The sequence below is a fragment of the Cetorhinus maximus genome, chromosome 15 (assembly GCF_964194155.1).
Source record: "Cetorhinus maximus chromosome 15, sCetMax3.hap1.1, whole genome shotgun sequence".
Classification (NCBI taxonomy): Eukaryota; Metazoa; Chordata; class Chondrichthyes; order Lamniformes; family Cetorhinidae; genus Cetorhinus; species Cetorhinus maximus.
This window is the reverse complement of record NC_135893.1, coordinates 74,998,880-75,024,373: the sequence shown is the minus strand read 5'-3', so window position 1 is coordinate 75,024,373 and position 25,494 is coordinate 74,998,880. Positions and strand designations below refer to the sequence as shown.

Genomic DNA, 25,494 nt, shown 5'->3' with positions numbered 1-25,494 from the left:
GGGGGGGAGGGGGAGGGGGAGGGGGAGGGGGAGGGGGGAGGGGGGGAGGGGGGGAGGGGGGGGAGGGGGAGGGGGGGAGGGGGAGGGGGGGGGGAGGTGCATTCTAAGATCTAACAAGTGTGAAAACCTCCACTATCTAAGCCTCAAGCTGCTGTCTACAAAGGATTGAAGTTAAGAAAACTGACTTTGGGATTGTTCTGGGTATCATGGTTCTTTGCCTGGGTCTTCTAAAATCTATGTGCCTTACTGTTGCCTTTAGAAAAGTGTAACTGGGAGTTAGATTAACTAGTGGACTTAGAAGTTATCATAGTAACAATTTGTAGATCTATGTATGCACTTAAAATCATTTCTAGTAATAAAAATTTAATTTAGTTTTGTAAGAAAACTGTAAGACTTGGTGGTCTTATTACTATTGAATTCAAGGCATGCATCTCAAAATTTATATAAATTGCAAAACAGTTGTAGGCAGTTGTTTCAAGTTTCCCTGGGATTTGAGCTCAGTATTTACCTATAGCTGTGCCCATAACAAAGTTGGTGGCTCGTCCAGGATATATTTGAAATTCTTTGATTGGGTTGGAGTTGGTGAATCTTAAGGTTATGAGTACGAGAAGCACTTTAAATTCAGAAGTTGGTGTAAAGCTTTTTGAGGTGCTAAGACTGCAATATGGCTTTGGCAGTTGCTAAAACCTGTCTGGGAATTGAAGTTACAACTTTAGCTGGTTTATAAAAGGTAACTAAAGTCAAGTTAATGGAATTGGGGGATCAATTACAATTGGGATTACCTTCAGGGGCTAAGAAATCAGACATAATTGAAGGTGTAACACAGAATTTGAAATTGGAAGGAATACCCGAGAGACCGAGTTCTCCAAGGGGTGGGTCATTGGAATATGCTCAAATTCAGTTGCAAATGAAAAAAATGGAACTGGAGGCTGCATAAAAAGAAAAAAGAGCATTTCAAAGGGAAAATGCAGAAAGGTAGGAGAGAGAAAGAAAACAAGAAAGGGAATTAGAAATGGCGAGGTTAGAAAAGGAGGAAAGAGAAAAAGAGAGAGAGAGAGAAAATTCCAGCTTGAAATGCAGGCAGTTAAAAAAGAGATGCCAGTAGGTGAGGAAGGAATTATTTCCAGATCAGAGCCCAGTGGTTTAAATTTGTACAAGCTCTTCCAAAGTTGAGGAAAGAGGTGTTGAAGCATTTTTTATTTCATGTGAGAAGATAGCTAAACAGATGAAATGGCCAGAGGAACATTGTTGTTACAACCCAGATTGGTGGATAGAACACATGAGGTTTATGCTTCACTGTCAGAAGAAATGTCGGTGAACTATGATGTGGTAAAAAGGCTATTCTGAGTGCATATGAGTTGGTTCCTGAGGCATACAGACAGAAATTTAAGAATATGAGAAAACAGCCTTGGCAAACCTATGCTGAGTTTTGAGAGAGTAAAACAAAGTAATTTTGACCGGTGGATACAGACATTAAAGATAGAGACAACATATGCAGCTCTTAGAGAGGTAATTCCTTTGGAGGAATTTAAAGATTCAATTCCTTCAGTAGTGAGAATGCATGTGGAGAACCAGAGGGTTGAAACAGTAAGACAAGCAGCAGAGATAGCTGATGATTGAGTTAGTTCATAGAGCTAAACCTTTTTCTCATCACCCTTTTAATTCAGAGGAGGATAGAAAGTGGGGAGGTGAAAGGAAGGTGGGTATTCAGGGAAGAGAAAGAGCAGGTGGAAATTCCCAGTAAGTTTTTTTCTCAGAATAAAAAGGAAGGTGCTGTGGGTAGAAGTGACATTCAAAAATTGAGGTGTTTTCATTGTAATAAAGTTGGACACACAAAATCTGTGTGTTGGAAATTGCAGGGAAAATCTGTTGGAATTACTGAGGTACAGAAAACTTCTGGAATTAAAAGTACTGTGGGTTCTGAGGTTCAGGCACAGGGAAAAACAGTGGTTTGTGTACAGGTAAAACAGGAAGAATCAGTGATAGGTAAAGTGGGAATGTGTTCACAATTTACCCAAGAGAGGTTGCAGAAATATTTAAAGATTTCGTATGCGAAGGGAAAGTCTTTCCATGTGTACAGGTTGGAGTAGGTAAAGATGTTAAAATTTTAAGAGACACAGGGGCTTGTCAATCCTTAATGTTGTGGGATAGGGATATTTGTTGTTCAGAGGGAGTATTGCAGGGGCAGGAGATAATAAGTGGTGTTCATGGAAATGCTAAACATATTTCATTGTGGAAGGTAAGTTTAAAGAGTAAGTGGAAAACCAGTGAGGTGATTGTTGGAGTAGTGGGAAAATTGCCCATTGCAGGGGTTCAATTTATTCTGGGTAATAATATAGCTGGATCCCAGATGTGGGTGATGTGTATGGTAGTTGAGCAGCCTGTAGAAGTATTTTCAACAGAAGTGTTGCAGAAAGAACATCCTGGATTGTTTCCTGATTGTGTGATAATGAGATCAGAGGCTCATAGGTTGAAACAAGAAGAACAGGAAGTTCAAAGGCAGAGGAAATTAGCTAACACTGTGTTTGATAACATTATTCAGGAGGAAAGAACAGAGGACAATTCAGCTGAAGTGTTTAACTCAAGGAGGTTAGTGGAGTTACAGAAAAAGAAATCACAAATACAACATTTATATCAGACAGCTTACTCAGAAACAGAGGAAAAATGTTTTCCAGAATGTTATTACCTTAAGTGTAATGTTTTAATGAGAAAATAGAGGCCTTATCATGCTTCAGTAGATGAAAGCTGAAGGGAGGTGCATTAGATTGTACTACCATTTGGATGTAGAAATGAGATTCTGAGAATAGGTCATGAAATTCCAATGGGGGGACATTTAGGAATTAGAAAGACACAGGCAAAGACACAAAAACAATTTTATTTTGGCCTGGGATCGCATAGGGATGTTGTCAAATTCTGTAGACCAAGTCACACATGCCAGATGATAGGGAAACCACAAGCAGTGATTAAGGCAGCACCTCTAGTTCCCATTCCAGCATTTGAAGAACCTTTTACTAGGGTCATGATTGTTGTGTAGGACCCCTCCCTAAGACTAAAAGTGGAAGTCAGTACTTACTGACAATAATGGATGTGTCTACCAGGTTTCCTGAAACAAAACCTTTGAGAAATATTACAACAAAGAAAATTGTGGAAGAATTACCTACATTTTTTACAAGAGATGGTTTACCAAAAGAAATACAATCAGGTCAGGGTTCAAATTTCATGTCACAGCTATTTAAGGAAATAATAAACAGTTTGGGGATAAAACAATTTACAGAGTCTTAGAGACATAGAGGTCTACAGCACCGAAAAAGGCCCTTTGGCCCATCCAGTCTGTGCCAATCAAACAAGTACCTAAATATTCTAATCCCATTTTACAGCACTAGGCCCATAGCCTTGTATGCCATGGCATTGCAAGTGCACATCCGAATACTTCTTAAGTGTTATGAGGGTTTCTGCCTCTACCACCCTTTCAGGCAGAGAGTTTCAGATTCCCACCATCCTCTGGGTGAAAAAATTCTTCCTCACATCCCTTCTAAACCTCCTGCCCCTTACCTTAAATCTATGCCCCCTAGTTATTGACCCTTCCACCAAGAGAAAAAGTTCCTTCCTGTCTACCCTATCAATGCCCCTCATAATTTTATACACATCAATCATGTCCCCCTCAATCTCTTTTGCTCGAGGGAAAATAATCCCAGCCTATCCAATCTCTCTTCATAACTAAAGCTCTCCAGCCCAGGCAACATCCTGGTAAATCTCCTCTGCACTCTCTCTAGTGCAATCACATCTTTCTTATAATGCAGATTCCAGAACTGCACGCAATACTCTAGCTGTGGCCTAACCAGCATTTTATACAGTTCCAGCATGACCCCCTGCTCTTATATTCTATGCAACAGCTAATAAAGGCAAGTACCTCATATGCCTTCTTAACCACCTTATCTACCTGTCCCGCTACCTTAAGGGACTGGTGGACATGCACACCAAGGTCCCTCTGATCCTCGGTACTTCCCAGGGTCCTACCATTCATGGTGTATTCCTGTGTCTTGTTTGTCCTGCCCAAGTGCATCACCTCACACTTATCTGGATTAAATTCCATTTGCCACTGATCAGCCCTTCTATATCCTCCTACAATCTAAGGCTATCCTCCTCAGTATTTATCACCCCACCAATTTTCGTGTCATCCGCGAACTTGCTGATAACCCTCCTACATTCAAGTCTAAATCGTTTATATATATATCATAAACAGCAATGGACCCAACGCCGATCCCTTTGGAACCCCACTGGACACAGGCATCCAGTCACAAAAACACCCCTCAACCCTTACCCTCTGCTTCCTGCCACTCAGCCAAATTTGGATCCAATTTGCGAAATTGCCTTGGATCCCATGGGGTCTTACCTTCGTTATCAGTCTCCCATGCAGGACCTTATCAAAAGCCTTGCTGAAGTCCAAGTAGACTACGTCAAATGCATTGCCCTCATCAACAGCTTTGGAAAGGGGCTTTGGAAAAATGGCATCAAACTCTAAAAACTATGATGAGGACGTACAGTCTGGATTATCCACAGGATTAGGATAGGGGAATTCCATTCTTGTTATTTTCTATTAGCGACGCTCCTAATGCATTGACTGGTTTTAGCTCTTTTGAGTTAGTTTATGGTCATGAGTGAGAGGACCACTGAAATTGATTGATGAGAAATTGGTGGGTCAAAATTCAGAAATTATTCTCCTGGATTACGTATCAAACTTCAGAGAGAGATGGGTCAGAGCATGTGAGTTGGTGAGGGAACATTTAAAGATATCACAGCAAGTGATGAAAGTGAAGGCAGACAGGAAAGCTGTAGCTCGTAGTTTTGTTACTGGGGAGAAAGTGCTTGTTCTGTGTGAGAGTCACCAGTACTAGGTGACTCATTAAAGGCAAGGTTTAGTGGGCCTTACAGGATTGAAAAGAAACTGAGTGGAGTGAATTATTTAACAAATACTCCAGAAAGAAGAAGCAGAGTGTGAGTCATATAAATATGCTTAAAAAGTATCTGACAGGGAAGAGGACCAAAAGGACATGTTAATGATGGTAGATTATGTGAAAGCAGTAGAAATGCAGGATCCTGAAACTGATTTTCCTCTAATCAAACTGGATAATGAGGGGTTACTTGAAACTTTAAATGTAATATTGAGTTACCTTCCAGACAAGTGTCAAAGTGATTTCGAGAAGCTATTGCAGTCACACAAAGATATTTGTGGGATAAGATGGGAAGGACAAATTTAGCTATACATGGTGTATTGTAGAAGTTTCATCTTCGATTAGGCAACATCCTTATAGATTAAATCTGGCAAAGTTATCACAAGTACAGAAAGAAATCGAATTCATGCTTCAAAATGATATTATTGAGTCTAGTTGCAGTAACTGGAGTTCACCTACTACGCTGGTACCGAAACCCGACGGAACACAAAGGGGAGAATTTTCTCCCCAGGGAGTGGGGAGGGGTTGTGCGGAGCGGGTTTCAGTGACAGGGTTTTACAAAGTGCGCTTCTTTAAATTATTTAAAGATTTAAGGACGCAATGTAGCCTGGAGTTTTAAAAGATTTAGCTCACCCCTGCTTAGACAGCAGACTCTGCACTCAGGGATTAGAAGCTGGCCTTGCAAAGGATATTCAATGGAGTCTTCTGTTGCATTAAGGAATTTTAAATTTCTGGTGATTTTCCCTCTTCGTACCTGCTTCTGGAGCATCTTTTCAGGTCAGACTGCTTTGCTGAATTTTTTCCTCAATTTTCCAACATTTTAGTCTTTCTCTTGTTATGGACTGAGATGGGAGGAGTGCGCAGTTTATTCTAACCCCACTCCTCCACAGCTTGCAATAATAGTTTAAATGTTTGATTCACCCACAAAACTGCCCATTTGTTTACCTTTGATACTGTTATTCCCAGCATAGAAAGACTCTAACCAGGCTTTTTTCAATAAACACAAAAAAATTGATTTATTATGAAATAAACTACTTTTTAAAAACTAGTTAATGATCTGGTTAACATATAAATTGTGGTTTAGAAGTGTAATGATTTTTTCCCCTTTTTAAAAAAAAACAGATATTCGAACCCCAATACACACACACAAACACAAAACAATCACAGTCCCCTGCAGAGGCTGGAGCATGGGAAAGTTTCTTTTAAAAAGATAAAAGTTGAAACGATCTTGACGCTGTTGATCTAACAGAATTCTGGTCACAGTTGATCTGGAAGTTCCTTCAGGCAGATTTTTTTTTGGTGAAACTGTCCTTGATGACTTATTTATTACAACTTTGTAGACTTTCAAAAAAAACAGATGAGCTATCCTGATGAGATGTTTCTGAGGAAAGTTTAACACAAAGGCGGGGCAGAGAGAGAGGGAAAGAGAGAGCCTTTTTCTTGCATCCTGCTTCTAAGGCACACCCACATTCACTCTGCCTGAGAGTTGTAAAGACTAAGATGTTCAAAGAATACCTCTCTTGGGCCAGGTGTTTTTAACCAATCAGCATGAGCCTTTAGCCTGGCAACATCAGTTCTTTGTTAACTTAAATATACAAAGTATCTCTTCCCTCAACATTGTTCCCCCCGGACATCTATCTTGACCCGGGGTTTTTTGAAGAATGGCATGTTCACAGCCCTAATTAATATTGCAAATTTTAAAAAATAACTCAGGAGGAAGAATGTGCAAAATTCAATGCTCTTCAAATTTTCCAAAAACAGGTTCCTCACATTTCCTTGCATTTTCTACAAGGTCTTGGCTTTTTCCACAAGCTGCCACCATGTTGTAGGGTTTTGGTTACAGTTTGGTAGGTCTGAAGAAGTCTTCACAGTCGTACGTAAGTTAACTGTAAGTATTGATTTTGTTGTTACAGTAAAGGGTACAAGCTAGGAGCTGTCTCCATGCTGGCTGGTACACATGGCTCTGTCCAACATAGACCAACCCTGGGTGTGGGTCATGTGCTCTCTTATATCAGTGTGTGGGCGCTGCTGTAGTCAGTCCCACACTAACCCTATATGTTCCAGACCATTATACTATACTAATCTGCTTTTGCTTTCCCTAATTCCAGATTGTCAACTCTGGTTGGCCTATTCCCGGAGATTTCATCACATGACACTCTACAACTCAGCCCAGTGAAACAGCCCTTACTTTCCCACCTCCAATATTTGTATAATGTTTAATAATTATTAAGCAAAAGTCTTCAAAGAAAATGCAAAAAAAAAACAATTATTTTTAATGCTGCTAATGATTTTCTCCTGAGTTGCCCATAGCTGTGCTTAAGAAATTAATCTACAATAGCTGGAGACTTGCAAAAGATCTTGCTGGATTGAAAACCATAAATGTAGAGAAGACCACATTCTGAACAGTGAATGCAGTATTCATGGCTGGAATAAGTACATTGTAACTAGTTTCTCACTTGGAAGGGAAACTTGAAGCCATGTACAGCGTTGGGAGGGATGAGCTAAATGGACAGGATGTTGCACCCTTGCCAGGGAAAGGACAGCCAAAGTGGCTTTTCCAAACACTTTCTTTCAAATGGAACCCAATGCACCCTGTTATTTGCCACTGCAATTCCCTGTCTCACATATTCCTCTATCTCTGCATTTGGCCTCTTACACTGTGCTAATCAAGTTCAACACAAGAATGAGGAGCAGCACCTTCCATAGGCCATTGCAGCTTCCTGGCTGTATACTTCCTTTATGGCAGAAGATACTGGCGATGTTTTCTTTTTATTCGTTTACGGGATGTGGGCATTGCTGGCTAGGCCAGCATTTATTGGCCGTTCCTAATTGCCCTTGAGAAGGTGATGGTGAGCTGCCTTCTTGAACCGCTGCAGTCCATGTTGTTATGATATAGCAGGTGGTAATTGCCAGGCTGACCAAATCCCAAAGGGAAGCTTGGCCAAGCTATCACAACAATTTAATATTTGTATTTTATTATGAGAAGGTATGTGCACTGAAGTCAGAAGTAAAGATTTCACTGTTACTTTTGGAGATCTTAAATATTAATATTAAAACATTTATTAACAAACAAAAGAAAACTTAAACACCCAAGATTACAGTTACACAGTTGAAGTTAGTCTTATAACATTTCCCAAAAGATTTCTACTTAGCTAGGCTCACAAATAAACACCCTTTTTCAGGCAATAATCCCAATAGATTCTTAATCTATAAAACATCCAGTAATATTACTTAAAGGCATCTACTGTTGCGATAAGGGAGGTATCTCACAAACTTCTCTCTCCCTCTCACTGGACAATGGAAACCCAAGGCTTTAAACAAAGCCTTACTTCCTGGAACAAGCAAGCCCTTCTTTGGGGTGGATAAAGGTTGCTTTTCACAGGTTTGTCTTCGCAGAGCCCACCCTTCAAGATCTCACATGGCCAAACACCTCATACAGCTTTCAATTTTTCCTTAAATATATTTTCTCCCCATTTATCTTTAAACCCATTGTTCTTAACATTCTTTTGAAAAATACCTTTCTCAGAATCTAAAAATCGTTTATGTTGGCATTATGGTCACCACTCTCGGGAAAAAAAGCCCTTTATTTATTAATGGGTGGAATTTTGCCCTTGGCGGGTGGCCTCGGCAGGGGTGGTTGGAAAGCCAACCACCTCGTGCGATCAGCACAGTACCACAATTTCATGCTGGTGAGCCAATTAAGGCCCGCCCAGCGTGAAAGGTTGCTGGGGAAGCTCCGAGAAGGGGCGGGCGGGGCATGATGTCTGCTGGGTCCAATGGCAATCTGGTGGCCGATTCAAAAGTGGCCCAGGCAGCTCCTGGAAGGCTGCCATGGAAGGATGCTGAAGCCTCGATGGATTTCAATGCAGTTAGACATGGCAGACAGGAGGGCAGTTCGGCGGAGCCATCGGCCCTGCATTTCTCCGATGAGTGCCTCGTTACCCTCCTGGAGGAGGTGGAAGCCAGGAGGGAAACCCTTGTCCGCAGAGACGGGAGTAGGAGGCCCCCGCACCTCACCAAAAAGGCCTGGGAGGAAGCAGCATCCAGAGTGAACAGCCACAGTGTGGTGAGGCACACATGGGTGCAGTGCCGGAAGCGCTTCAATGATCTGCTGCGATTGGGGAGGGTGAGTACCGTGTTGGCATGGGTCAGTGTGCAGAACAATGAAGGGGTGGCTTCCCCACTGTGGAGGGGTGTGTGAGTGGGAGCTGACCATGCGGGTGAGCCCTGGCTGCTTGGACTGAGTGCATTGCAGCTCAAGGGCCACAAATTGGCTGAGCACTGCCTGGTGTTCCTCAGCTGGGGTTGGCCAGGCTGCAATGGCGCTGCAGGTAGAGAGTTGACTAATCAATGCCCCTCTATTCTTTCAGGAGAAGACATCCCATAACAATATTGAGAGGTTGCGAACTGGCGGGGGACCCCTACAGCTCCCAATCCTGACGCGCTATGAGCAGGAGGCACTAGAGCTCGAGAGGCGGCATGCACCTCGGTCAACCAGCCGCGGTGAGGTTGGGTGCCAGATGAAGGTTGGACTGCAGTGCACTGAGTGAGAATGTCGGCATTTGCAATTATTGTAGTGTAGTCACAATGTTGATGTGAGCCTTGAAACTGGAGACCCCATCGATAATCGAAAGACGAGGGCACCATGATGCAGATATCTATTGTCTCATCAGGGTGCCTGGCATGCACAGTGACAGTGTCATGACTTAAACTAATGACATGACCTTCTTCTCCCTTTTAGGCTCACCAGCAGATGCACGCAATGAGGACCCTGAAGAGCCACCCCTGACCCCTGAGGACCACCATGCTCCCCACGCACCAGCATCACACCCAATCTCTGAAGTAGGCACCCGTGAAGATACCAGTACCTCGGTGGGCATAAGATCTAGTATCTCGGTGCACATTGGTGAGGGAACTTCACTCTCGCATGAAGTGCAGGCAGAGGCAGAGAGTGCCCAGGGTGCCGGCAGTCAGAGAACACCTGGAGACCAGGACAGTGCTCAGTCAATGGCTGATGATGGGCCTTTGGAATCGTCCATTAGGCAACAAATGCTGGAAGTCCAGAGGGGTGTGCGGGAGGATCTGGCAGAGATACATGATCTCTGTTGGGAGGAGTCCCTGTGGAGCATGACCACTGCGTTGACCCTCATGGCTGAACACAATGCCTCCTCCATGGAGAGAGTGGCGACTCTCATGTGGAGGCTACTCCAGGGACACAGTCAGGGGTTGCTGGGGATGCACTCGGACCTGCAAGCCCTCACACCTGCAATGACCTCAGCTGTTCAGTGTCAGTGTGGGAGGTGGATTGGGCACCCAGTATCCCAGCTAGGTGCCCGTCCATCAATGGTGAGCAGGGATGTCCAAAGTGACCTCATGTTGCTGCACAAGCTGCCTGTCGTCTCTGCGGGCTCCTCTCAGGGCGCTCCGGATGACGGCAGCAGCTCCTCCGCCCCTCTGCCAGTGACCATGGTATCTGATGAGGCTGTGGGGACTGGGGAGATGCCAGCCGTGGCACTGGCCGCTCCCTCCCAGGCGGGGCCAACACACAGGCTCCACGGGCCAGAGGACGACCGCCAAAGTCATCAAGGCCAACAGGATAGCAGAGATAGCAGGCCATCTCCAATGCCGGTGCCAGCGAGGGGGGAGTACCTAGACATAGCACCCGCAAACATAAATGTAAAGCACCTTAAGCACAACATGGGCTTATCACGGATGACATTTTATTGCCCCATTTTGCATTAACTTTTTTAAGTGATTAAGAACACCGGTTAATGTTCATTTCAGCTATGTTTCACATTCACAATTAAATGAGATTTTATTTTGTGCTATTGGCCTCTCTATGCTTCATTTGTTCTGTAGGTGCTGGCAGGCCATTACGTAATGATGGACGTGTGTCTCCTGAAGCTTTATTGCAAAGGCACAGAGTGTATATTGTTGACCAAGGAACTGGTGCTGTCAGGGATCGATTATGGAGCCTGCAGCCCTCGCATGTGGTGGTGGTTCTTACTTGGTAGGCTAGCTGAAGGAGCATTAGATCAAAATGTCCCTTGTGTCCCTACCTCCCTGGAGATTACCCAGGTCAGGGTCCATGCCCTCAGCATTCTCTTGACCATGCTTGTCCTTGGACTCACTACTGGACTCATCATCTGTGGCCTGTGTAACTGCGTCAAGATATTCTTCCTCCGCTGCATCCCCCCTTTCCAGCGCCAGATTGTGGAGAGTGCAGCATGCCACCACTATCAGTGACACCAGCTCTGGGGGTGTTGCAGTGCGCCCCCTGAATGGTCCAGACATTGGAAGCGCATCTTGAGAAGACTGATGGTTCTCTTTACCACCACCCTTGTGGAGGCGCGACTCCTATTTTAACACTGCTCAGCTTCTGTTCTTGGGTGGCGGAGAGGCGTCATGAGCCACCTTTTTATGGGATAGGCCTTGTCACCCAGCAGCCATCCATCCAGTCGGGCTGGAGCACTGAAGACCCCCGGCACCTGGGAGTGTCTCAGGATGTAAGCGTCATGGGAGCTGCCAGGGCACAGACTTGCAGAATCTGCACTTTGTGATCACACACTAACTGCACATTCATGGGCCGGGATTTTCCGGCCCTGTCACGGGCAGGACCCGCTGCGGGTGAGGCGATGCCCCAGCCAGACGTCCATTGACTTGTGGCGGGACCGGAAGATCCCGGCGGCGGGCGGGTGCAGAATATCCCGCCCATGGAGTGGAAGCCCTTTCGGCTGCCGAAGGCACCCAGCTGACCTGCTGGCACCTCGATGGCCGCATGTGTGCAGTCGATGGCACGCAGGACACAGGGGAACCCAGCAATCGCTGCAAAGCGTCTGGCTCACTCCGCCTGGCTGGCCTTGTCTGTGCGGTAGTGAATGAAAGTCAATGCACACCTGAACAGAGCGTCTGTCACTAGTTTGATGCAACTATGGACAGTTGATTGGGAGACTCCACAAAGATCCCCCACTGAGCCCTGGAAAGAGCCGGAGGCATAGAAGTTGAGGGCCACTGTGACCTTCAGAGCCACTGGCATGGGGTGTCCACCCATACAGTCGGAGCTGATCTCAGTCCCGATCCTCTGACAAAAAGAGGTCACTGTCACAACCCTGAGGAACTCCTGCAGTGATGTCCTGGAACTGAGATGATTGATCTCCAACAACCACAACCACCTTCCTTTGTGCTAGGTGTGACTCCAACCAGCAGAGAGTTATCCCCCTGATTCCCATTGATTCCAGTTTTGCGAGGGCTCCTTGGTACCACACTCAGTCAAATGCTGCCTTGGTGTCAGGGGGAGTCACTCTCACCTCACCACCGGAGTTCAGCTCTTTTGTCCATGTTTGAACCAAGGCTGTAAGGAGGTCAGGAGCTGAGTGTCCCTGGCGTGATGTGAGATTGGACGTGTCGGTGTTTCTGAGGATAGGGGGCAGATAAGTTGGAGCTTGGTGTGGGGATCCTGTTGTATTGCGCAATCAACTAAACCATTCTTATGTTCTCCATATCTCTTAAATGTCTTTCATTTATTTTATGCTTCATCCCATTATCTCAAATATCACCATAGCCATTTCATTAATTTTTATTTTCCTGCTAAACACTTTACAGATCATTCTACCACCATATATTTTTCTCTCCTCTTTGTTAGCATCTTTTTAGACATTGATTATCTCTACTTCTTTGGGGGTTACATCTAAAATACGAATTTGTCTTTTTCCTCCACGAGTATGGCTGAACTGCCAAGTATTTCAGGCATTTTGACGATGAGGGAGAACACTTGCCTCATCCTCTGGCAGGTGGCCCCACATCTCCACAAAGTTCTGAAGGATCTGCAGCTTTACAATCCTATTCGTTACTTCTGCCTTAAAACGACAGCAAGATTGTTTTTGCCATTCTTCTGCTGTACAAAAGAATCAGGAAATTCCCAGAAACAGACTATTTTTGATTCATGATATTATTTGAATCATCTTTAAGAACATCGGGTGGGATTTTCCAGTCCCACCCGCTGCAGGACTGGAAATTCCCACTTGAAGTCAACAGACCTTTTGTTGCTCCGTCAAATTCTCCGTCCCGCCCGTGACCATTCCCACGGTGGGTGGGACTGGAAAATCCCAGCCCATGGTCAGTTTGCAGTTATTCATTTTTTTTAATAAAGATTTAAGGAATTCACTTTTGCATATCTATCGAAATGCAAGTCTTTCTTCCTTTTATATAGCATCTTTCATGGACTCAGCACGTCCCAAAGTGCTTCACAAGCCAATGAAGTACTTTTGAAGTGTAGTCACTGTTGTAATGAAGGAAGCAGCCAATTTTTGCTCAGCAATGTGATAATACCAGATATTCTGTTTTTTAAAGCACTGATTGAGTGATAAATAATGGCCAGGGAACCAGAGATAATTTTTATTTTTAATAAAATCAGCAATTGAAAGCTAGTCTCAGTAATGGCGACCATGAAACTATCAGTGTTTGTCATAAAAACTCATCTGGTTCACTAATGCCCTTTAGGGAAGGAAATCTCCTCTTTTTAGCTGGTCTGGCCTACATGTGACTCCAGATCCACAGCAACGTGGTTGACTCTTAACTGCGTTCTGAAATGGCCTAGTAAGCCACTCAGTTCAAGGGCAATTAGGGATGGGCAGCAAATGCTGGCTTTACTAGGGACGCCCAGGTCGCATGAAAGAATAAAAAAAATCTCCCCTGCTCTTCAAAATATTTCCCCATGGTATCTTTCATGTCCACCCAAGAGAGAAGACGGGATCTTGGTTTACCTCTCATCAGAAACTCCACCTCTGACAATATAATGTCCCCTCAGTACAGCATTGAACTGTCAACCTAGAATTTGTGCTCAAATTTTCTATTATTGAAAGCAGTGCATTAGTTTCACACTTGACAAAGGCAGCACTTGCTATTTTGGCCTTACAGAGGTACATGTAAACCAAGACCCCATCTATAAACTCTCTTGGGTGCATGTGAAAGATGCTATGGCACTATTTTGAAGAGCAAGGTAGTTATCGTGTCCTGTCCATTATTTATCACTGAACCAATGCTTTAAAAAACAGGTTATCTGGTATTACCACATTGCTGCCAATGGGACCTTGCTGTACACAAATTGGCTGCCATGTAACATCTCTCAGCATGAGACAGACAATTGTAGATGAGACTGTCAAAGTTTTGAGTTTATGCATTCCTGCAGAACATGCGAGAATGAGACAAGTTTTTTCCCTCATCAACAAAATGCCTGAAACACTTGGCAGTTCGTTAGTGTTCTTGGAGGAAAAAGACAAATTAATATTTTAGATGTAATCCGCATCATCAGAACTGAAAAGAAATAGAGATTGTTCTTGGTTGGAAGGCTAAGAAACAAAAGGCAGTTATAACAGAGCTGTCATATAGCAGTGATGAGAAGTGGGTAACTCTCTTTATATAAAACTCTTCGGGCAGAATTTTATGTCCTGCGGCAGGCAAATGCCCAAACCGATTGGGCGTAAAATAGCATGCGATGATGTTGGTCGAGCGTACCGACATCATCGCGCACTCGCGCGATATTTCACTCGCTGGCGCACACGGGTGCTGGAGCCACGCCCGTCATTAATTAACAGGCCACCAAAGGCCATTAACAGTCCAAATGACAGCGATTTTTCATTGTGCGTGCGACGAGCGCTCGTCACTCGGACAAAAGGGCAGGCGGCCAGCCGACAATTTCAAAACCCTCACCCACGGGCGGGATAAAAAGGATCAGCAGCATTGCCAGTGTGAGTAGTGAGGAGTTTTAGAGAGAGTTTGCTGCTGGTGACTTATTGGTACTTGGCAGCTTCACCTCTGTTTGGGGCTTCATTGTTAGCATTTCCAGGCTTCATTTCAGGAATCACTGGTTTCTGCAAGGCCCCCAGAGGATTCAGATCATGTGGACCCTTCCAGGTATCGGACAGATCTTCCCTTACCCTGGTAATGGGGTTTGTGGTCTCCGCTGGTAGCACCTCCTCTGAGGAGGAACAGAGGGGCAGAAGGGAGAGGAGGCAGGTGTCCCTGTACAGCTTCCAGGGGAGGGACCCATGGGAGGAAAGGTGCAGGCACAAGGGGCACAGGGCCAGCATGCAGGGCCAGTCCAAGGCAGAAGGGGCCACGGAAGACACCTGGGAGTGTCTCAGGATGTAAGCGTCATGGGAGATGCCTGGATACCTTGCACACATTTGCAGAATATGCATCCTGTGATCTCACACTATCTGCACGTTCATGGAGTGGAATCCCTTCCTGTTGACAAAGGCTCCTGGCTGATCCGCTGGCGCTTTGATCATAAGACCATAAGACATAGGAGCAGAAATTAGGCCATTCGGCCCATCGAGTCTGCTCCGCCATTCAATCATGGCTGATAAGTTTCTCAACCCCATTCTCCCGCCTTCTCCCCGTAACCTTTGATCCCCTTACCAATCAAAAACCTATCTATCTCGGTCTTAAATACACTCAATGACCTGGCCTCCACAGCCTTCTGTGGCAATGAATTCCATAGATTCACCACTCTCTGGCTAAAGAAGTTTTGCCTCATCTCTGTTCTAAAAGGTCTTCCCTTTACTCTGAGGCTGTGCCCTCGGGTCCTAGTCTCTCCTACTAATGGAAACATCTTCCCCTCGTCCACTCTATCCAGGCCTTTCAGTATTTTGTAAGTTTCAATCAGATCCCCCCTCATCCTTCTAAACTCCATTGAGTTTAAACCCAGAGTCCTCAAACATTCCTCGTATGTTAAGCCTTTCATTCCTGGGTTCATTCTCGTGAACCTCCTCTGGACCCTCTCCAGGGCCAGCACATCCTCCTGAGATACGGGACCCAAAATTGCTCACGATATTCTAAATGTGGTCTGACCAGAGCCTTATAAAGCCTCAGCAGCACATCCCTGCTTTTATATTCTAGTCCTCTCGAAATAAATGCCAACATTGCTTTTGCCTTCCTAACTACCGACTCAACCTGCAAGTTAGCCTGAAGAGAATCCTGGACTAGGACTCCCAAGTCCCTTAGCACTCCAGATTTCTGAATTCTCTCCAAATTTAGAAAATAGTCTATGCCTCTATTCTTCCTACCAAAGTGCATGACCTCACACTTCCCCATGTTGTATTCCATCTGCCACTTCTTTGCCCATTCTCCTAACCTGTCTAAATCCTTCTGCAGCCTCCCCGCCTCCTCAATACTACTTGTCCCTCCACCTATCTCAGTATCATCTGCAAACTTAGCCAGAATGCCCTCAGTTCCTTCATCTAGATCATTAATGTATAAAGTGAAAAGTTGTGGTCCCAACACTGACCCCTGCGGAACTCCACTAGTCACCGGCCGCCATCCTGGGAAGGACCCCCTTATCCCCATTCTCTGCCTCCTGCCAGACAGCCAATGCTCTATCCATGCTAGTACCTTGCCTCTAACACCATGGGCTCTTATCTTACTGAGCAGCCTCCTATGCGGCACCTTGTCAAAGGCCTTCTGGAAGTCCAAGTAGATAACATCCATTGGCTCTCCTTTGTCTAACCTACTCGTTACCCTCAAAGAATTCTAACAGATTTGTCAGGCATGACCTCCCCTTGATGAAACCATGCTGAGTTTGCCCTATTTTACCATGCACTTCCAAGTATTCTGAAATCTTATCCTTAATAATGGACTCTAAAATCTAATAATTGGCCTGTAATTTCCTGTCTTTTGCCTCACTCCCTTCTTAAACAGGGGGGTTACATTAGCGATTTTCCAGCCCTCTGGGACCATCCCTGACTCCAGTGATTCCTGAAAGATCACCACTAACGCCTCCACTATCTCTTCAGCTATCTCCTTCAGAACTCTGGGGTGTAATCCATCTGGTCCAGGTGATTTATCCACCTTCAGACATTTCAGTTTTCCTAGCACCTTCTCCTTGGTAATGGCCACCATACTCACCTCTGCCCCCCCGACTCTCTTAAACTCTGGGGATGTTACTCGTGTCTTCCACCGTGAAGACTGATGCAAAGTACCTATTCAGTTCCTCCGCCATTTCTTTGTTCCTCACTACTACTTCTCCAGCGTCATTTTCCAGTGGCCCAATGTCCACTTTTGCCTCTCTCTTACCCTTTATACATCTAAAAAAACTCTTGCAATCTTCTTTTATATTACTGGCTAGTTTACCCTCATATTTAATCTTCTCCCTCCTTATTTCTTTATTAGTTGTCCTCTGCTGGTCTTTGTAGGCTTCCCAATCCCCTGGTTTCCCACTGCTCTTCGCTGCATTGTATGCTTTCTCTTTAGCTTTTATACTGTCCCTGACTTCCCTTGTCAGTCATGGTTGCCTCGTCCTCCCTTTAATATGCTTCTTCTTCCTAGGGATGAATTTTTGCTGTGTCTCCCAAATTACTCCCAGAAACTCCTGCCATTGCTGTTCCACTGTCTTTCCTGCTAGGCTCATCTCCCAATCAATTCTGGCCAGCTCCTCCCTCATGCCTCTGTAGTTGCCTTTATTCAACTGTAATAACGTTACATCTGATTCCAGCTTTTTCCTCTCAAATTGCAGGGTAAATTCTAACATATTATGGTCACTTCTTCCTAAGGGTTCTTTCACCTTAAGCTCCCTTATCAAATCTGCCTCATTACACATCACTAAATCTAGAATTGCCTGTTCCCTAGTGGGCTCCACCACAAGCTGCTCCAAAAAGTCATCTTGTAGACATTCCACAAATTCCTTTTCTTGGGATCCACTACCAACCTGATTTTCCCAGTCCACCTGCATATTGAAATCCCCCATGATCACTGTAACCTTGCCTTTCTTACACGCCTTTTCTATCTCCTGGTGTATCTTGTGCCCCACATCCTGACTACTATTCGGAGGCCTGTACATAACTCCCATTATGGTTTTTTTTACCTTTGTGATTCCTCAACTCTACCCACACAGATTCTACATCATCTGACCCTACATCGTTTCTTGCTATCGATTCAATTTCATTTCTTACTAACAAAGCAATCCCACCCCCTCTGCCAACCTGCCTATCTTTTCGATAGGATGTATATCCTTGGATATTTAGCTCCCAGTCCTGATCCCCTTGCAGCCATGTCTCCGTGATGCCCACCACATCATACCTGCCAATTTCAATCTGCGCCACAAGCTCATTTACCTTATTTCGTATACTGTGTGCATTCAGATACAACACCTTCAGTCCTGTATTTCCCGTCCCCCTTCTCGTTGTCATTCCTTTATCTGATGTGCTTGAAGTTAGATTCCTAGCCCTTTCCAAACACTCTGTCCTATTTTGTGTTCTGGGGACTTTAATAGCCTCTCCTGGGCTCTCCTTTCTTTTCAGTTTTTTCATAATTTTCCATGAAGTTGAATCCACCCCCCCACATGCTAACCTGCTGCTTTGTTTCCCATTAGTCATACTTCTTGAAGTTTTACCCTTCCCTTCCCCCCCCACTTTCTAGTTTAAAGTCCTGTTGACCACCCTATTTACCCTTTTCGGTAGAACATTGGTCCCAGATCGGTTCAGGTGGAGACTGTCCCAACGGTTCAGATCCCTCCTGTTCCAATACTGATGTCAGTGCCCCACGAAATGGAACCCCTCTTTCCCGCACCACTCCTTTAGCCATGTGTTTACTTCCCTTATTCTCGTGTCCCTATGCCAATTTGCACGTGGCTCGGGTAGTAATCTGGAGATTATAACCCTTGAGGACCTGTTCTTTAATTTAGTTCCTAGTTCCTGATAATCCCCAAACAGGTCCTCTTTCCTAGTCTTACCTATGTTATTTGTCCCAACATGGACCACAACAACTGGATCCTCCCCCCTTCTCAAATATCCTTTCAAGCCGGTCAGAGATGTCCCTCACCCTGGCACCGGGCAGGCAACATACCATGCGGGACTCTCGATTCTGCTTACAAAGGATGCTATCAATTCCCCTAATTATAGAATCCCCTACAACCACCACTTGTCTTTTTGCTCCCCCCTCTTGAATGGCCTCCTGTGCCACGGTGCCGCGGTCAGCTGGCTCATCCTCCCTACAGCCCTGTTCCTCATCCACACAGGGAGCAAGACCCTCGTACCTGTTGGACAAGGTCAAGAGCTGAGGCTCCTCTGTTCCTGAATACAGGATCCCTCTACCTGCCTCACTTGCAGTCACACCCTGCTGACCCTGACCACTGACCGAATTTGAGGTATTTAATCTACCTGGTGTGACCGCCTCCTGAAACAAAGCGTCTAGGTAACTCTCCCCCTCCCGGATGTGCCGCAGTGTCCGGAGCTCGGACACCAGCTCATCAATTCTGATGGCCACATGTGTGCAGTCGATTGCACCCTGGATGCGGGGGATCCCAACAATCGCTGCAAAGCCTCTGGTATGCTCAGCCCTGCTGGCCTCGTCCATACGGTAAAGAATAAAGGTCAGTACCCGCCTGAGCAGAGCTTCTGTCACCAGCTTGATGCAACTTGTGGATAGCTGATTGGGAGACTTCACATAGATCCCCCACTGACCCCTGGAAAGAGCCGGGGGCATAGAAATTGAGGGCCGCTGTGATCTTCAGATTATCCTTCTGCCAGGGTTTACAGGTGGCGATGCAGCTATCTCAATAATTCTGGGGTGCAATGCCGAAGGAGGCTCTGCCTCTCAAGGGAGACTGTGACGTTCATCTGTCAGAGGATTGGGCCTGAGATCAGCTCTGACTGTGTGGGTGGACATCCCATGCCAGGGGCGGAGGAGCTTCTGCCGTCATCCAGAGCACCCTGAGAGGAGCCACAGAGATGACAAGCAGCTTGTGCGCCAACATGAGGTCTCTCTGGACCTCCCTGCTTACCATTGATGGACGGGCACCTAGCTGGGCTACTAGGTGCCTCATCAATCTCCCAAACTGGCATTGACTACCTGAGGTCATTGCCTGTGTGAGGGCTTGCAGGTCCAAGCGCAACCCCAGGAACCCCTGATTCTGTCCCTGGAGCTGCCCCTCCATGAGAGTCGCCACTCTCTCCATGGAGGAGACAGTGTGCTGGGCAATGAGGGCCATCGCAGTGCTCATGCTCTGCATGGACTCCTCCATAACGGAGACAATGGCACGCAGACCCTCATGGATCTCCATAGGATCCTCCCACACATCCCACTGGACATCCAGCATCTGCCATCTAATTGACGACTCCAGAGGTTCATCATCAGACTTCGACTAAGCATCGTCCTGGTCTCCAGCTGTCCTCTGACTGCTGGCACCCTGGGCTCTCTCTGCCTCCGCCTGCACCTCAAGTGACTGTGAAGTGCCCTCACCGCTGTGCACCGAGATACTAGCCACCAAGCGGATGCCCACCAAGGTGCTAGTATCTGCGCTGGTGCCTGGTGCAGAGAGCGGGTGTAACGCAGGTGCATGTGAAGCCCGGTGGTCCTCTGGCATCAGGGGCGGCCTTTGGGGTCTGCAGAGTGAACGCCTGCTGGTGAACCTAAAAGAGAGAAGAAGGACATGTCATTAGTTAAAGTCATCACACTGTCACTGTGCATTCCAGGTACCCTGGTGAGACAATGGAGATCCGCATTATGGTGCCATCATCTTTCAATGATCAATGGGGACTCCACGTCTGAGGCTCCCATCAATGAAGAGACTACACAAAAATGTTTGCACAATCTGAAAGTCTCACCTCTGTACACTACACTCTTACCTTCGTCTACCTGGAGCACGCCTGCTTTCGAGCTCCAGGGCGTCTTGCTTGAACCTGCTGAGCAGCAGGAGGTTGAGCTGCCCTCTGTCTGTGCGTGCCCTCTCTGCCTGGCTGTGTCTTGTCTTCTCCTGAAAGGACAGAGGAGCATTGATTAGTCCACTCTTTACCTGCAGCGCCATTGCAGCCTGGCCAACCCCAGCTGAGGAACACTCCCAGGGCACATCTGAGTCATGGCCTTCGAGCCGCAAGGCACTCAGTCCAAGCAGCCAGGATTCACCCACTTGGCCAGCTCCGGCGTCATTGACAGTTGGCACTCAGACTCTGGCATCCCTGAGGTCCATGGAGGTTGGCCACACCTTCATACTGCTGCAAACTGACCCATGCCCAGCACGGTACTCATCCTTCCTGAGCGCTGCAGGTCATTGAACCTCTTCCGGCACTGTACCCATGTGCACCGTACCACACTATGGCTGCTCACCAGCACTGCCATCTCCTCCCATGCCCTCTTGGTGAGGTGCGGTGGCCTCCTCCTCCCATTTCTGGGGACAAGGGGTCATTCCTGACAGCCACCTCCCCCAGGAGGATGGCGAAACGCTCGTCGGACAAGCGGGGGGGCCGAGTGCCCACCCATCCTGCCCTCCTGCCTGGCATTTACTGCCGCACTTGACTCCATTGGGAACGCTGAATACATGTCCTTCTGTGGCAGTGCCCCAGGGGCCACCTGGGCCATCTTTAAACTGACCGTCGAGTTGCCATTGGACCCGGCGACCGACAGGCCCCCGTCCACCCCTTTCCGGCTGGTGGGGAGCCACGTTTCAGGCCGGAAGTGCCTTAATTGGCCCGCCAGCATGAAACCGCGGTCAGGGGCCGATTGCGGGCGGCAGACTGTTTCCTGGCTGCTCCTGGGCCTGCCTGCCGGGCCTGCCCGACGATCTCAAAACTCCGCCCTTGGTTTGTGTGATCTCCTGGAATTGTTTCCGTTCCCTGAGGAAGTCGGAGAGGAATTTTAGAAAATATTGTTTTATCTTACTGGCCTTTTTTTTGCCTCTCCAATGAGATTTATGTTTGCGACGGCGGGTTGTTCCGGAGGAGGAGTGGGGGGTGGTGTCTGCTGTCAATTTTGTTTGTTTGTATTATGAAGGGAGAGAGTATATACCTAGACAACGAGTTATGGTAAATCCCCCACAGGAGAATAAAGAACTACCCAGTTGGTGCAGTTCACAGAATGAAAACATTGTGTTCCCTTGATTAGATTGCTTGAAAGTGAAAATGTAATTCAATGTCCTATTACTGCTCTGGTCATGTTGCTACTTTGCTGGAATTTTAAAAATTCTCATCCTTGTTTTCAAAAACCTCATTGACTCACATCTCTCTACCTCTGTAATCACCTCCAGCCCATCAAACGCTCCAAGATATCTGCGCTCCTCAAATTCTGGCTTCTTATACATCCTCAAATTTCATCTCTTAACCATTGGTGGCCGTGCCTTCAGCTGCCTAGACACTAGCTCTGGAGTTCCCTCACTAAATCTCTCTGCTTCTCCAAATCTCTCTTCTCGTTTAAGATTCTCCTTAAAACCTACCTCTTTAATGAAGCATTTGGTCACCTTCCCAAGTATTTCCTTATGTATCTTGGTGTCAAAATGTGTTTACTAATGGACTTGTAAAGCACTTTGGAGCATTTAACCATATTAAAGGTACTATATAAACACAAATTTTTGCACTTGAAGTCTGTCATAAATATAAGTTCCATTTATTTATTCAAAATATATGTGTGTGGCTCGGTATGACTCAACAGGCCTAAAGCTTAGTGATATTTAGAGAGGCAGTGCACATGTCATCTGACTATTATAATTGACTTTATTTTTTCAGGTGGTTATGAATCTCATGAGGGAAAAGGGACAAAAATAAGTATCTTGATAAGTTGCAAGTGAACATTTGTAATGTAGCGAGTAGCGTCAGTGACACCTAGCTTTTCAGTGTCTGCAACTGTTGTGATGTCAAACTTAGGCAACCACCCTGCTCCTAAAATTAATCCACAGGCTAATGGAGCCAGGAGCTAAATTTGTGACTTTATATTAAGTAACATCTTAAGGATGAGCTTATTTCAGCACTTGGAAACTATCTCTTTCAGCTGCTCGCTAGTGCACAGTACACAGCATGGTACGCGTGCTATCTGCATTAGTTCTATGATTTAATACAAAATTTCTTTCTTGGATTAGCAGTAATGCTGAATCTGAATATCTATTTTATATCTTCTTACTTTTTGCAGTTACTGTGTAATCCTTAGTGAAAGTTTTTCCAGCTAACTTTAAACGCATGTTCCTACCATGGACCTTCAATCATAGATTATATGTGTCGGTGGCCATGTTTTTTTTATTAAACTAAGCTGTGTTTCTGTTTCCAGTCACATCGCAAGTTTTCGGCCCCTCGACATGGGCATCTGGGATTCCTCCCCCGCAAGAGAAGTTCTAGACATAGAGGGAAGGTGAAAACCTGGCCGAAGGATGATCCCAGCAAGCCTGTGCATTTGACAGCTTTCCTGGGCTACAAAGCCGGCATGACCCACATCCTGCGGGAAATGCAAAGACCTGGCACGAGTAAGGATTTGGATTATTTTACTGTCCTGTTGCTTGCGAGACGGCACCTCCGAAGTGCAGCGCTCGTCCAGCACTGCACTGGAGTCTCAGTGTAGATTGCTTGAAGCGCTGCAGTACGTGGGTTGTGAATCCACGACGTTCTGACTCAGAGGTGAGAGTGCTACCAACTGAATGTTGCGTGTTCAAGCCCCACTCCAGAGAAATGAGCATAAAATCCAGGCTGACGCGCACCCGGCTGAAGGAGTTCCGCACTGTCGGAGTTGCTGTTTTTCAGGTGTGACTTTAAACCTTAAGGCCCAGTTTGCCATCTCAGGTGGGCACAAAAGATCCTATGGCATTACTGCGAAGTACAACAGGGGTCCTAATCTCTGGCATTCCCTTCCTAAGCCTCTTCTCCTCGCTACCTCTCTTTCCTCCTTTAATGTGCTCCTTACACCTACCTCGAGGCATTTGGCAATCTGCCATAATATCGCCTTATATGGCTTGGTGTCAGATTTTGTTTATAATGCTCCTGCAAAGCATCTTTTGACATTTTATGGAGTTAAAGGTGCCACATAAATACAAGTTGCTGTTGAAGTTCTTTCTTTTTCTTTTTTAATGTCGGTCACTAATGCCAAACAGCTGTCTGACTTCCCGCTATTGTTCACTTTGATCTTTATTAGTGTGGCGTGGGTTTTACCATTACATTTCACTGTTAATAACAGTTTTTGACACAATTTCTAACATCCTTGTGCTTCATTTACAATAAGTTTCCTTGAGGAGCTGCCTCCTGTAATCCCACTCCACTGATGTAACAATGGCAGAGCAGGACTTCTAATATATCTGGGAGTCTGAACCCCTGGAAATATTAGTGCAACGGGGATATCAGTTAGGTGAGATGGAGGAGGGAGGGGGTCTGGAAAATATGGTGGTGGACAGCTGCCTAAGGTGAGGAGTCCTACTGAATACTAAGGTGCTGATTTAAAATCGGCCTTTTTAAGAAGACGGATTTCACAGGAACCTGGCCTGAAACACTTACGTGGAACCAGCTTCAACAATGAAAGGTAGGGTACCTAAATATTGTACAGGCACTGGATGTGGCACCCATGGGAATTTCTGTGAGCTATGCCCTGCACCCAAAACCATCTCCATATCTGATTTCAGGCTGCAATAACCACCTACCCCAGAGGAACTCCCAGTGATACCTCCAACAAATGTCCCATCCAATTTCCAACAGTGCAAATCTCTACCCACTCCAAATCTGTTGGGAAGCTTGTGGACTTTCAGTGGCACTATATTTCACAGTCAAATACTGCAGGCATTTAGTGTATCACAGTGTCCCACAAACAGCCTTGTTTAATAGGTGGAATAGTCTTTCCTCTTCTGTACTCTTCTCATTGACATTTGTTTGTGGACCAAACTTTACTCCACCCCAGATGGGACTTGAACCAACAATCCCTGGCTTAGGAGGCCAGTGCCTTATCCATTAGGCCACTGGGGCTGAACAACTCTTCTCATTGAGTGGTACAATGATAAGCATTTGCAAACAAACCAAAATTGAACTGTGAAATGATTTTGTGAAGCAGCTACCTTCCTATCTGCTCTGAGCTATGTTTTGAGGTACAGAGCATGTTTTAAGCTGGGTATTATAACATTACAGAGATTTCAAAACGAGAAGCCGTGGAGGCGGTTACTATAATTGATACTCCACCTTTGATAGTCGTTGGGATTGTTGGGTATGTGATGACTCCAAAGGGACCGCGGACGTTTAAGACAATCTTTGCTGAACATATAAGTGATGAGTGCAAGCGACGTTTCTACAAGAACTGGTAATAAGAATTTTTCTCTTTTTTTCAAATGCTCCTTTCTTGATTTGCATGTAGAGATAAATGTGAGTGGGTGACTGGTCAAAAGGAGACAGCCTGAAAATATTCTTGCCTCTTGCTGGTTTGGTAAGCTGCATCTCACTGTGGGTGCAGCCCATTTGGACAGAAGCTTCAAGGAAAACATACAAAAAGTGAAGGATCAGAAGAGAACATTTGGCCCATCAAAATTGGTTACTCTTCTGATCCAGCATCCAATTGCATTTTCAGTCTCCCTAATGTGTTTAACACTTGTCATCTCACTTGGCAGATTATTCCAGATGTTTGCCTACCTTTGGTAAAGAGTCTCAAGGCCCTTCTCTCTACCAATTCCAGAGCTTGTGAGGTTCCCTTGAACATTGTTGACCAGAACCAGACACTGTACTTGAGGTCTGGAGGACTGTGTGACTTCAATGTGAGGGTGTCAAACTCACATTTTTCTAGTGTCTAATTTAAAATTAATCTTCAATAACTCAAATTTATC

At 45.8% G+C, this 25,494-nt stretch overlaps 1 protein-coding gene and 1 non-coding gene across 3 annotated transcripts in view; one reads left to right on the top strand and one right to left on the bottom strand.

Annotated features, from left to right (window-relative positions):
* LOC144690831 (large ribosomal subunit protein uL3-like) overlaps positions 1-25,494 on the top strand; it is a 46,891-nt gene that overhangs the window by 1,963 nt on the left and 19,434 nt on the right. Inside the window, exons 1-3 of one of the 2 annotated variants that reach the window (XM_078558670.1) lie at positions 22,675-22,732; positions 22,977-23,169; positions 24,809-24,977. In XM_078558670.1, the coding sequence (XP_078414796.1) occupies positions 22,730-22,732; positions 22,977-23,169; positions 24,809-24,977 (365 nt within the window). In that variant the 5' untranslated portion in view covers positions 22,675-22,729. Of the gene's footprint in view, positions 1-22,674; positions 22,733-22,976; positions 23,170-24,808; positions 24,978-25,494 lie in introns of those variants that run through there. The other variant, XM_078558669.1, reaches the window with a different exon arrangement.
* Positions 24,577-24,649, bottom strand: trnar-ccu (transfer RNA arginine (anticodon CCU)). The gene has a single exon. It is a non-coding gene; the product is annotated as a tRNA-Arg (tRNA).